Raw genomic sequence first — 13,059 nt, forward strand, 5'->3', positions numbered from 1 at the left:
CTCAACGGGTTGGGGCGAGAACATTCCCGGCGGGTTGCATTCCCTAAGCAACGCTGGCCCGAAGGGAAAGGGCGGTCAACAAACGCCAACTTGTCGCTTGAACATGGCCAACAGGACTGGGAAGCTGCAATTCATGAAACGAGAAATTTCCACCCGCACCACCACTAACTACAGACCTGCAGCAGCGCCTGTATTTTTGTGTGACGATCCCACGGGAAGACGCAGGGAGACTGCTGTCGTCGACCTAAACCGGAAGAGGGTGTGCTGCATCGCCCCGTCAATACACTACATTCGGGTCATAATAACCCTCGTACCCCGATGGGCAGAGCTACCTAGCATTGGCATAGCACAGACTGAGTCCCGAGCTGCGGGATCACAACCGTACGGTGCAGCCGGTTGAGCCCGGCAGAGATCGAGTCTTTCCGTTGCTGCGGCAGAATGGGATGTGCTTGGTTCACGCAGCAACGACGAGACGGAAACCTTCTACGATGCTACAATCAGGCGAGCAACATCCTACCTGAACGACTTCTCCATCATCGTCATCGTCAACCTGCATGTTTCACCGGCAACCCTAGCACGATACGTGGAGGCAGCTGCAGGAATGCTCTGGCTACTGCACACTACTATGCACACTACTTTGAAAGGAGGACGCTTTGATTGGGTTGGTAAACAGTCCGGCTATGGCAACGCATTGGCGTATTCTCCCTCCTCGGCATCACGAGAACGGCAAACCAACCACCGCCGCTGCTCGTCATATTTGTTTTGTCTCTGGTGCGCACGTCCCTGAGGCACTCATGACCGGTCGCTGTCAGTTTCGCTCCGAGCGAGTTGGTCTGTTTCCAATACAGTTAGCAGAGTGGCAGCCACCAATCTCGAACACCAAGAACCCCGCAATGATCCGCGCCCATCAACGCGCCCGTAAGGGGATCTGCAGCACTTTTTGCGATACATGGCCCATTGAAGGATCCTGACGATTCGCGGACTGGCGTTTTTGGAGTGGTGTGGACACGGTCCTTCGAACCAAGTATACCACGGTACCCAGGTGCATTACACTACACCATAGGGAGACTGTTTTGAGTTTGACACTCGCACTACGGAAATTAGTGTGTATGCAGATCAAGATGCACTAGTTACACGATAAGTGCGCAGTATGTTCTACGGACTTACCTACTATGTGTGTACTGTGCGAAGTAATCCGTACATATACTATGGATTCGCACTCTGCCAGGGCTCCAGAGTCAACGACCGTTTATTGGTGCTCGCTACGGATGAGAGCGCGATCCTGCGGCGGGACTGGAAACTCTCCTGCGCATCAACCGCCCAGATTCTTTCTTGGTTAGCGCCAGGAATGCCGCATCTGGTGCCATACACTACACTACAACTCCGTCGCGACACCGTCCAGAGGATGGCTGGATGTTGAGCCTTGACGCGTGCAGTCTCATTCCTTCCGCGCAGCGCTCCTCCAGATGCACGTCCAATCGACCAGCACTCGATCGCCCCCAAAACATTGGTTGGCGCTGCGACTGCTGAGGTAACCACATCGCATCGTCACTCATTCCAATGACATTTCAATGCAGCCAACCACGCCCACCATCTGTTTCAATTCACATAGATTGGGCAATGCATTGCCAGTTGTGGGTGACACTCCCCAACGCTTGTGCGGCGCACACCGTGCCATGCCGTCCTTTCTTGATCTCGCACTTTACTAAACCCCGCTGTTGGTGGTTTCAACTCCCCAGCCGAAACACGCTCAGCGCCCTGCCATTGTTGCGGGACATTCGAGAACCCGCTTGTCGATAACCGATAGTGTAGTGTTGGGCGGATGGTGTTGGGGTCACACGACGTCATACTCGGGCAAGCTCCACGCCAGAACTGCAAGTGTAATCCGTACTAGTTAGTATGAAGGTCGCCCGACTCTCGCGAACCCTGATGGCAGCAAAACGGAGAGCGCCGGGCCACCCTATGGCCCCAGTCATCCGCGGCAGTTCCTCCGCTTACTGCAAACACTAGGGGGTACAGCGTGAAAGTAGTGTACATACGGATGTAGTTATGTATGTAGACTCGGAGTTCGCATTCTCGCATGTACCTTGGCCCGAAGAGCGATCCGCCGTCTCCGACAAGCCCGCGATATCCTCGGCCTTTCGATCTTCGGGCCACTTGTCCTCTGCGTATCAGTCCTAGAGGTCATCAGGTCGATCACACGAGTCAAACGGGTCAACCTGGTCTACACTAGTGTACGGATTAATGCTATCTTAACTGGGGCGACTTATTGTAGGGTATTATCGCTATCCTCGTTATTATGAGATTGCCGAAACGCTACAGATAGCGCTGTTGACGTAGCACTAAACGGTATCATCCGTTTCCGGAAACCCCCCAATGAGATTGCCGCCCCTTTTCCTCGATCTCAAAGATGATAGGGTGCGTTGGTGGCTCGTGCACGTCCAATCTCGCCAGCTGTTGTGCCTGTGGAACCCGCCAACGTACCCAGTACTTAGTACTCCGTAGTGTACATTGCGTTGTATTCACACGAGAGCAGACACTCAGATATGCTCCAACATCGCTTCATTGTGGTGAAACCGGCGACGGCAGAATATGCCGTCCGAACACAATAATCCTTCGTGCTGGCTACAGGAGTCGCTGCTATTTTCGCGAATAACCTTCCGCAAGCGATTGGCGCCACGAGCGCTGCGCCGTCGAGCAAGAGATGCAAACTGACGGAGGACAGACAAATGCAGCGAGAAGTGGCTGCATACGGACCCACCAATGACGTTGTGGATGGGCGACCGGCTCTCCGTGAAACGGAAAGCGCTCGAAGCGGATGGCCAAGGCCCAGAAATGGCGACATTGTGCGGTGTTGCCTCAGGCTCCCAGGGAATCCGCCGTGACGGAGCACAATACAGACGCTTCGAGACCATCGTCGCCTCCCTACTAGTGTACAGTAGTGTAGGGATACACATTCAAGCCCGTGGAGAGCTTGGCTGGATCACGCAACGCTTTTGTCATCATCGAAAGAAGGTGTCCACGGTCAGTTAACCCCCAATTCATCAAACCAGCTCATCATCTCTGACATTGCGACTTCCCCATCGTGGAGCATGCGAAGATTACTGATAGTGTACGGAGTAGTTAGAGAGATTAGGGAATATGGGGTCCTCTGGGGAGGAATGCACACTTGGCTCGGCAAGTAGCGTGGTTGTGGAGTCCAAATCCATCAGGCGATCGCGGACGTGGCCTCACCAAAAACCAAAACGCGACGGACATGGCAGCATTGCTAGCCAGCGCGAGAAATCACTGGTCAATTCCGGTTCTGCCAGACGCAGTAGTACCCAACCCGCAGAATCTCGTGCTGTACTGTGTAGTTGGCACGCTGGCAAGGGTACTCTGTTGTACACAGACGCGCGGGAGATGGGCGGTGTGGCTGCTCAATTGGGCAGTTTGCCTGAGGCCAAGGCCAGCTTGTCACAGATGTGATGCGGATGCACACGAGGCCAGACTCCGGGGTACAACAGGTACAACAGGTATGTACGGAGTACCGTGTACTATGTAGTGTAACGGATTGCATTTGGAAAGCAGCATAGCGCTAAGTCATAGCGAGTAATAGGTCTAGGCTCAATGAGACTAGCGCACTCCTACCTCGAGTTCGTGCCGGGCAAAGCGGTGTGCCTGCCGTGGCAGCCTTGGATGGATCCCATTCGTCATCTCCTATTGCGCTGGACAATGCGCCCCACAAAGAGCACAGTGCCGCTCGCAAACAAGGCACGTTGCATGCAGGTGTTTTCCCGCAGCAGAAGCCCAGTGTTCGGCCATGCGCACTTGACTGGCCGATCAGCGTGTCATTGGCCATTACCCATGCCTCGCCTCCGTCGTGGAGGCCGCTGGCTCAGCCAAGGCCATTCCGCTTTGAACATGGCGCCACCCAGGCGAGCCAGGCTGCTAACCCAGTGCTGAGGTCGGGCCACTGTTGTTCCAGCGTTTCTGGTCCCTTCCACCCGCTGCCCGCGTCTTCTAGCAGCGCCTCCCCCCGTCGTTGCATCGGGCTGCTCTTCCCTGACCATTCGTCCATCTGTCATCCCCTTTCCACCGCATCCTCTCAACACCATCCTCCCGTCTCTCTTCCCTTCAGTCGTATACTTCTGCACGCCTTTGCTGTCGCCCCTGCCCACCCACGGTTGTTCTCGATCCATCATCAATCAACCCATCGACATATCTACATCTGGTCTTGCCAATCGCGAAAGACCGTCGAACGACCCGCGACAAGCACTGCGCTGCAGATTCAACTTGGCTCTGAGCTGCTACGCCACCTGTCACGCCTGCAATTGCTATCTGTCTCGGCCCGCTTCCACCTGCAGTCGAAAGGAACGAGACGATACAGCTCAACCATCTACGACTTCCTCTGGGGCCTTCTGGCACCGAGTCCAACGCCCGAGTCCTTCGCGGGCTTTCCACATCAGCAACGCTTCAGTCTCTCGTCTCGCCTCGTGGCACCCTGAGCGCTGCTGATTAGCTCGCCCCCCCCGGGCCCGGTCGTCCCACTCGTCGAGTCCCGCACAATCGTCAGGTCCCGATCGGTCGGTCTCCACTACGGCCTGTGTGTGATTCACACGCTTCGCCAGTTGAACAAGGGGGACTGAAGAGTCATCTCCTCGTCCACCTGTTCCCTAAAGCCCTCTCCCACTCCCGCATGTTTTCATCGACGATTCGCCAGGTGTCCCAATAACCGCAACTCCACCCTCTCTGGTTTGTTGTCTGCCACCTGGTCTCACTCGACCCCGTCCACCTCTCGACATCGACGTCGCCTGTCCCCTCAAGTTAGCTGCCGCTGCCTTCCTTCGGCCCGCTTCGACGTCGGCGTCGATACCACCCGATCCATCAAGCAAGCAAACAAACAAACAGCAACAACTTCGCACCGTCCCCTCTTCACCTCAGCAACACCGGATCTCGGCTTCTGGGCAGCTGCCTCGAACCCCGACCTCTGAGTTCGGCTTTCACTTCTCTCAACAACACATCATTCACTTCCTCATCCGTACCGATGTTATAACGACCCTTTTTCTTCTTGTCTTCTTTTGGGACCGCCAGTCCTACTCTTGACGACTCTCTCTCGCGACCGCCTTTTCCTTTTTTTTTTCTTCTTCTTGAGCATCAAAATACCCCCTCCCATGAGCCTCGGATAGTGAACGACTTGGAGCTACTTGTTTTCTGTTTTATTTACCGCCTTCTGTACATCTTCGCCGGCTTTCTGTTCGTCTCTTTCTCGCCTCATCTCAGCTGCTCGTCACCCAGTTTCGCCGTTGCGCGGCCAACCGCTTCTGTTGTACGGGTTGGAACTGCCCGTCTCGACAAGAGTCGCTCGATCGGCATAGACCGGCTTTGGGGGCTGGGGAAGAGCTCACTCGGATCTTGTACCACCATTCTCGACGCCCTATACCCTCGGCTAGACCTAATCCCCTTTCACCATGGAATGTCTTCGCGACAACTTCCACGATGGCGTTCTGCTCAATGGTCGGTATCGGACCATCTCCCCTCTCAACCACGGCTCCTTCGGCATGGTCTTCATGGCCAAGGACACCTTGACCGATCAGACAGTTGCCATCAAGTGCCTGACCAAGAAGTCTGCCGCGCCCGACGCTGACTTCGAGTTCGCCATCGACGACAAGTCGGAAGAGCTCGCCCTGCACGGCCGACTCGGCTCGCACCCAAACATTGTCAACCTCAATGACTCGTTCGAGACGGATGCGCACGTCTACCTGGTCTTGGAGTTCTGCTCGCGCGGCGACTTGTACGAGGCGATCCGCAGCGGCCACGGTCCCCTGGAGACGGAACATGTGAGACGCTTCATGCTGGAGCTTGTCGACGCGGTTGAGTACATGCACTCCAAGGGCGTCTACCACCGCGATATCAAGCCGGAGAACATCTTCCTGACCCAGTCGGGGTCCATGAAGCTGGGCGACTTCGGGCTGGCAACGACGGATGAGTGGAGCTACGAGACGACAGTTGGCAGCGACCGCTACATGTCCCCGGAGCAGTATGACTCAGCCGGTGCTGGGTACTCGCCGGCTCAGGCTGACATCTGGGCCATCGGGATCTGCCTCCTCAACATCCTGTTCTCGAGGAACCCGTTCACCACGCCCACGGAGGCGGACCCTCTGTTCCTCGACTTCTCACGCGACAAGCAGTCTCTGTTCGACGTGTTCCCGTCCATGTCGCAGGACACCTTCGAGGTTATCGTGCAGTGCATGAACCTCGATCCCACCAAGCGCTCCCTGGCCGGAGCCCGTGACGCCTTGCTTCGCGTCGTCAGCTTCACCACTCTGGATGAGGTTCTCGACGACTTCTGCTCCACCGACCGTCGCGTCGTTGCCAGCTCCAACCGCGAGCCCCTCCGCACGCCCTCGATTCAGAGTCCGCAGGTCGACAACGGCGCCTTCCCGTGGGCCAAGGCCCTGCAGGCGACGCCCCCAAAGCCTATCCGGCAGCTCAGCGCTATTCCCGACGACGAGATCTACGAGGAAGACTTGTTCTCGAAGTCGGGTGCGACGGCGGATTGGATGTCGGCTACGGCACAGACGCCCTCCATGGCGTCGTATATGGACTCGAACCTTGGCACGTCGGCGCAATCCTTCGCGCTGCCGTCCGACTTCCGTCCGGTCCTGCCAGCGAAGGCTACCGCAAAGTCGGACGCCCCTGTTGCCGGCTCCCTGCCCATCACCATGTCCAAGAACCGCGATCAGTCGACCATGTCGCTCTTGTTCGGGCGCAAGGATGCCGTGTCCAAGAGCTGGAGCGATTTGTGGGACGAGGAGTTCGAGGAAGAGGAGCAGGCTAGGCAGCTGCAGGCGCGCAAGGAGATGAACTCGAGGACCTGGAGCCACGAGAGCGCTGCCGCAGCGTCTCTGGCCGCGGACAATGACGACACGCCTCGACAAGGCCTGTCGCCCGCTACCAAGACGGCTACCGTTGCCAACGACGAGAACAAGATCCCGTCTATCGATGGGGCCTTGAATCACGCCGACGAGGACTCGGACGTAGACGGCCTGTTCCTCTACGAGGCTCCCCCGGCTAAGGAGGAGCCTCAGCCCCAGCTTCCGCGGAACACGGCACTCTCATCACGACGCACCGACTTCGACAAGTGGGCAGCCCTTGGCGAGCGCCGACGGGCACATGGGAGCAGCCCACCTCGCAAGGTCGTCAATGTCTCTCTCCGCACGGGACGTCCGGTCGAGCCCACCCTCCCGGCAAGCTCTTCGGCAAAGGGACGAGGGCCGTTCAACAACAGTCATGCCGACTCTCATCATCAACCTTTTTCTTCTGTTTCTGGGAACCACTCAACTCACCACAATAACAACCATTATCATTACCACCATGGAAGGTGGAGCAACAACCGAGATCGCGCCAAGGAGTGCCCGCGGCACAAGGGCCGCGACCGAGATTGGAATTGGAACTTCGATTGGCGCAAAGAGAAGCGCCCTGGCTTCGGCTACCTCGAGTGGGTTGGTAACTGGCAGGCGGCCAGATCCTAAGGGGACGCGGTTCGCTTTCGAGTGCCGGTTACCACTTGTGGTTGAGTCCACCAGCGCGACCACCATCATCCCTTCTTCGCTCAGTCATCAGTCACTCCCCCCCTTCCCCTTACCGTTGATTGCTACATTGACCTACGTTGCTTCTTGATCTTGAGAGGTGCTGGCTCGCTGCTGTCTAGTCTTTGTTTCCTCTATCTTCCCTGTGTGGTGCTTTTACCGCGGGCTGTGCGGTAGGCATCCACTTGATTCTGTTTCATCAGATCGGTTGCCGAACGATCCACCTTGACACATATCATCTTACACATATTTTGATCGTCTCTCACTACTCTATCTTTCCTTCCTTTTTTTGTCACCAACGCATCTTCTAGAACGAAACGACACAAACACATGGGTTGGCAGCATTGGGCTTGGCGCGATTGGAACTTTGCAAACGGCGAAACTGGACAGTTGGGCTGATTGGATTACTGTGTTTTTTTCTACTTTTCTCTATGGGAAGATACGAAACATCGACACAGCAGTCGGGCAGCATCAGCAGCATTGAGAGCACAAGGGTCAGCATTTCTTTCTGGAGCACGGAGGTGTTTCTCCGACACTCTTAAACAATCAATCGACGAAGCCGGGGATTGGGTTGCGGACAGGGCGAGGCTCTGGATGAATCGGCTTGGTTCAGTTGGTTCGACTTTCAACCCGCTTTCTGAGTATCAGATAGTTATCTCGCGGAGATTAAATCTAGAATACCAGAGGTTACCCACTCGACAATTAGGTCCCCGTTGTCTGAAACTTCAAGTGATGCACATGGTGAAGTGTGATAGATATTTCTAGAGTCGGCTTCCTTCCAAGTAGCTACAGTCGCTTTGTTATTGTTGTCTCTTTGAGGCGTCGACGTCTCAAGAGTGGAGCGAGCCTCATGCGTGCTCTTAAGATCAACCGTAAGGCATATCATGAGACATGACCTCAATCTGAAACGTGAACAAGTCAACGACTTGACTGGAGGATCCCGGGAGCAGAAGGAGGCGATTTGAGGGACTTCAGTCGCATCACTTTTCCTCACCCAGCCAACTGCAGTATCCGCATATGCGTGCTCCTATGTATCCTGCAGCGAACGGATCATCCCATTCGCATTAACTCGGCCGAGATGTATGTATGTATGGTCTGATTACGTGTCCAGACATGGGTTTGGGTTGGTTGCTCGCTGCAGGGCGCATCGCATGCCCGTAACGACAGCCAGGGAAGAAGAATAAAGAAGTAAAATATCAACAGACATCAAACGCCGCTGAGGCGAACTAGCTATCCCATCCATCCCGGCTCAGAGATTCCCGCCCCATGCTATCATGCTACTACCCATTGTCCGAATTCTCCGCCAGTTAGAGCCCTTACAGGGTAGTGTAATCCGTACTGTGTTCAGGCCAGTGCATCGTTGTGTGCGCGCATACGTGTGATGGGGTCCCCCCCCCCTATCCCAGCGTGACACATGCCCTTGCAGTGTAAACAAACCCAACCTTCCCTTCCCCCTTCCCCCTTCCCGCCCCCTCTTTCCAACCGGACATGGGGTGTTCGGATACAGATGAACCAGGCCGGGGAACATGAAATCGCCAACTATCGCAGGGCACGGCAGTGGTTTATTTGTTCAAAGGGCATTGGTCCGGTTTCTAAGAGAACGGAGATCGGGTCGGGTATTTTTTGCAACCCACTATGCTTCCCTCTTCCCTCTTCGAACTCACAGATCATGAAATGGTGGTTGCACACATGTCCTTAATTAGGTACTGCTGCTGCGATTCAGTGACATAGCGCCAAATGGACTTGGGGTTCCCCACAAACATGGCTTCCCAAACCCCCTTTATTCCTCCGACCGAATGCAACCTGTATGTACTGCCTATGTATGGATGTATGCATGTATGTATGTATGACCATGACCATGTGTCAAGGTCCGAACGGGTAAACATGAACTCGTAACGGAAGATGTGGCTCCATAAACACCAGGTGGTCAAACACGACACCAAATCTTCCTCCATCCCTTGGTCTGTCTACATCTCCAACTTCATCACTTTCCAAATCATTACGTCGTCGAGGCCATTACACAAACACGCGGCCAACAGAAAAGCGAACCGAGCCCAAACCGGCCGGTCAGTCATCAAGAATCAAGAGGGGGTATGCATCCAAAATCCCAGACCCTACGCCTTCTTCACTAGATGCGGCAACAGCACGCTTCACCCCGCCTCGAGCCGAAGCGCTGCGCGTTGTCATGACCAAGGACTCGGGAGTCCATATCACAGCTCGGGCGTCGAAGGCTCGGCGCCGATCAGGCTCTTGGGCAGGAACGCCCAGACGGTGCCGACGACAGACAGGAGGGACGATATCACCATCACGGCCCAGGCGAACATCTTTTCCCTGATCGGGATCTCGTGGCCGAAGAGCTTGAGATAGAAGGCGATAGGCAGCCTGTAATATGCGCAACCAAGGTAGGACGGGTCAGCCTTTTGCTCTCCTGGAAGGCAGCTACGCCAGCCGCCGGGCGAGGATCGCCCAACCCTGGGAGGCCCCTAAGTTGGGAAGAGTGGGCCGGGAAAGGGAGAAGGGGCGAAAAAAAAAAAAAAAGAAAGGTTTAGAGCAGAAGAAAAGAGGCAAACGTACGTCACACAGATTGTAAAGCACAAGGCGCTTCCCATGAACGCCATGATGCTGTCGAAGGCGGGGAATAGCACCGCGATGCCGAGGAACATGAGGATCACGGCGACGCGGACGGCGACCTTCATGACGCCGCGGAAGCCCATGCCGCGGCCGACGAGCCCGTGGGAGTAGGGGTAGTCGTACTCGGCCGCGACGGTCTGCCGGTTCAGGCCCAGCAGGAGCTCGAGCGTCGACACGATGGGGCGGGCATTGAGCGGGATCTTGGTCAGCGGGATTATGCCGATGCACAGGCACATGAGCGCGGTCAGGGCGCGAGGGTAGCTGGACTCGAGGAGGATGTTGGACGTGATCTCGTCGCGGACGGAGTCGCCGAACATGAGCAGGCCGGTGACGGCCGTGGTGGCGTCAAGGAGATACTACACGTGTAACGCAATTTTCCCGGTCAGAAAAGCTACGTGAAGAGAGAAGCAGAAGAAACAAGGAAGGAAAGAGAAGAAGAACAACGGAAAAAGGGGGGAAAGAGGGGGGAACCTACGGTGAATGTAAAAGTGGTCTTGACGGCTCGGGCGTATTTGTACGGGTGGCGCATGTCTCGGTAGATCTGGAGATGGGCGAGTTAGACTCAGTTTTCGAGTCGTCAAGGGATAGATGTCAAGGGCTGAGACCCACATTAGGAAACACGCCGTGGCCGCCCCTGCTGAAAGTTAGTCTTTCATCCCCAAGGCACAGGAGGAATTGGGCTTACCATGGAGACATGAGCAGGCCGAAAGAAAGGGGCAGCGTCAGCCAGTTCGCCGGGAATAGATAGGTCTTGGCCGGCTCGATGAGGGAGCCCGGAGAGGTGGGTTTCATCAAGCCATCGAGGATTAAGATGAGCACGACTAGGGTTCGGGGGTGTCAACATCTCGCCTGTCCGTAGCCATCTGTGACGGGAACCTGATAGGACTCACTAGTAAAACAGGAAAAGATGCCGATGAAGCTCGTAAAACTCAGTAGCCGCAGGGGCAGGAAGTTCAGGGGCATCAAGATGAGGCCGCAGATCATCTTCCAGCCCGTTACCGAGAGGAGACCGGGGAACAACAGGTCGAGCGAGTCGGCAAAGAGGACGATGAGCGCGACCGAGGCAGCGATAAGCTCCAAGGTGAAGAGGAAGCTGGTGACGATGCGGGCGTTGCGGCCAAACGAGATGTAGGCGATGTCGGAGAAGGTGATGAGGCTCGGGTCGAGGTCCATGCACTTGGCCAGAAGCCGGGCGGTCCAGGCGGTCACGAGGGCGCAGAGCAGCAGAGTGGCCATGCCGCAGATCCAGCCAGCGTACTTGAAGCCCATGGGCAGGCTGAGCAGACCGACCCCGATCAGAACACTGCCGCGGCCGTCAGCAATGATTCTTAGGCGGAAAAGAGAAAAGGAGGAAGCATACTTTGTGGAATTGAAGACGGTCTGAGGCAGGGTCGACTGCCCCTCGACGGCAAGCACAATCTTGCCGTCCTGCTCGACCTCCTTGACGAGGATGGGGGGGAGCTCGCCGTCGGGGACGTTCCCGCCGGCCTCCTGCTGCTCCCGCCAGAGCGCGGCGGCGGCGGCGGCGGGCCCCGCGTCCTCCGCCGCCTTATACCCACGGCTCAGGCTGCTCGCGTCCGAACGGACGGTGCCGTAGTCCATCAGCATGCCGCTGGCGCCGGATCGGTAGCTCCCCACGAGGGGCGGCGTGGCCAGGTGCGGCGGGATGGCGAAGATGGACCCCACCCCGGACATGGTCGTTCCGTGGCTACCCACACGGAAGATGGGCGCTAGCTCGCCGTCCCTTGAGTCGCGGCTTGACTGGCGGTGAAGGAGCGGGCTGGTGCTGCCAGCGGGCTCGGGGCTTGCGGTCCGGGAGGAGAGCTGTTGCTGCTGTGGGCGATGGCCATGGTCAACACGGCCCGCCTGGAGGGCGGCCTCGAGCTGCTGGCGGATTAGGGAGGGCGACGGACCGGCCTCGACGTCGTGTTCGCGGCGCCGGTGCTGCTGCTCCGGCTCGTAGGGGGAAACAACGCCCGAGTCAGGAGTGGCCGCTATTGGGACCTGGTCCGGGGCGAAGATGAAGGAGGGCCTCTGGGGGATGACTTCGGGGAAGCTGGCGGCGCGGGTCCAGCTGCGGGTGAAGGAGCGGATGCTGTTGACGCCGCCGATGTCGGTCAGGGCGGCGAGGCGGTTGGTGATGGAGGGACTGAGCGGTCGCCGTCAGCGGGCTTGTTCGTGGACCTCTAGAGAGGGGTGGGATCTCAAGAGTAATTGTTTGCTTACCGCCTCCGTCTGAGCTGTTGCGTCCAGTCGCCATCGTCGTGGGCAGACTCGACGCTGCGGCCCAGGAGCGCCTCATTCTCGGATTGGAAGCTCTTGTTGCCGAACGAGGAGACGCTGCCGGTGCGGGAGGCTCCCCCGCGTTCATACCGGTCCCAGCTCGGGGGGTTATTCCGCGAGTTTGGCGAGGCCATTGGTGTTGAACGCCGACGAAACCCGGCGATGCGACACGAGGCGCAGGGCACAACTCTCTCGGATCGATCAAGGCGAGAGAAGAGAAGCAGAGACGACACAGCTCAGCTAAACTGTGATATGGCGCAGTCGTGCGCGGGGCTCCGCCTGGACCGCACTGACGCGCTTCGCGATAGTGTACAAGGACCCCTCGCGATAAGACGGCGATGGGTGGAATGGGTGGAGTTGGTGGAGTGAGGGGGGCGACCGGCACGGATATGCTCGAACGACTAGTTGGTATTATTTAGTTAGTTATCAAGCACCTTGCAAGGAATGTATGACTAGGGCCGGGTACGGAGTAGTTCAAGATAAAACCAAGGAAGAAAAAGGGAGAGAAAGCTAGAAAATTCCAATTGTCTCCTCCTTTATCGAGACCCCCACGATCGCTGTTGTGCGTACCAAG

At 56.9% G+C, this 13,059-nt stretch overlaps 2 protein-coding genes across 2 annotated transcripts; one reads left to right on the forward strand and one right to left on the reverse strand.

Moving 5' to 3' along the window:
• Window positions 1–4,974: 4,974 nt before the first annotated feature.
• On the forward strand, window positions 4,975–7,610 carry MYCTH_2304063 (uncharacterized protein). Its single transcript, XM_003662850.1, has one exon. It carries the CDS (start codon window positions 5,451–5,453, stop codon window positions 7,512–7,514), a length of 2,064 nt encoding a protein of 687 aa, XP_003662898.1. The 5' UTR covers window positions 4,975–5,450; the 3' UTR covers window positions 7,515–7,610.
• A 1,855-nt stretch (window positions 7,611–9,465) lies between these two features.
• MYCTH_115858 (amino acid transporter) lies at window positions 9,466–12,619 on the reverse strand (the record flags this gene model as incomplete). The annotated part of the gene is made up of 8 exons (XM_003662851.1): window positions 9,466–9,953; window positions 10,146–10,558; window positions 10,678–10,743; window positions 10,812–10,836; window positions 10,888–11,023; window positions 11,093–11,505; window positions 11,563–12,351; window positions 12,429–12,619. The coding sequence occupies 8 exons, from the start codon at window positions 12,617–12,619 to the stop codon at window positions 9,782–9,784; spliced, it is 2,205 nt and encodes a 734-aa protein (XP_003662899.1). The 3' UTR covers window positions 9,466–9,781.
• Between the last annotated feature and the right edge of the window lie 440 nt (window positions 12,620–13,059).

This window comes from Thermothelomyces thermophilus, chromosome 3, assembly GCF_000226095.1.
Source record: "Thermothelomyces thermophilus ATCC 42464 chromosome 3, complete sequence".
NCBI classification, from domain to species: Eukaryota; Fungi; Ascomycota; class Sordariomycetes; order Sordariales; family Chaetomiaceae; genus Thermothelomyces; species Thermothelomyces thermophilus.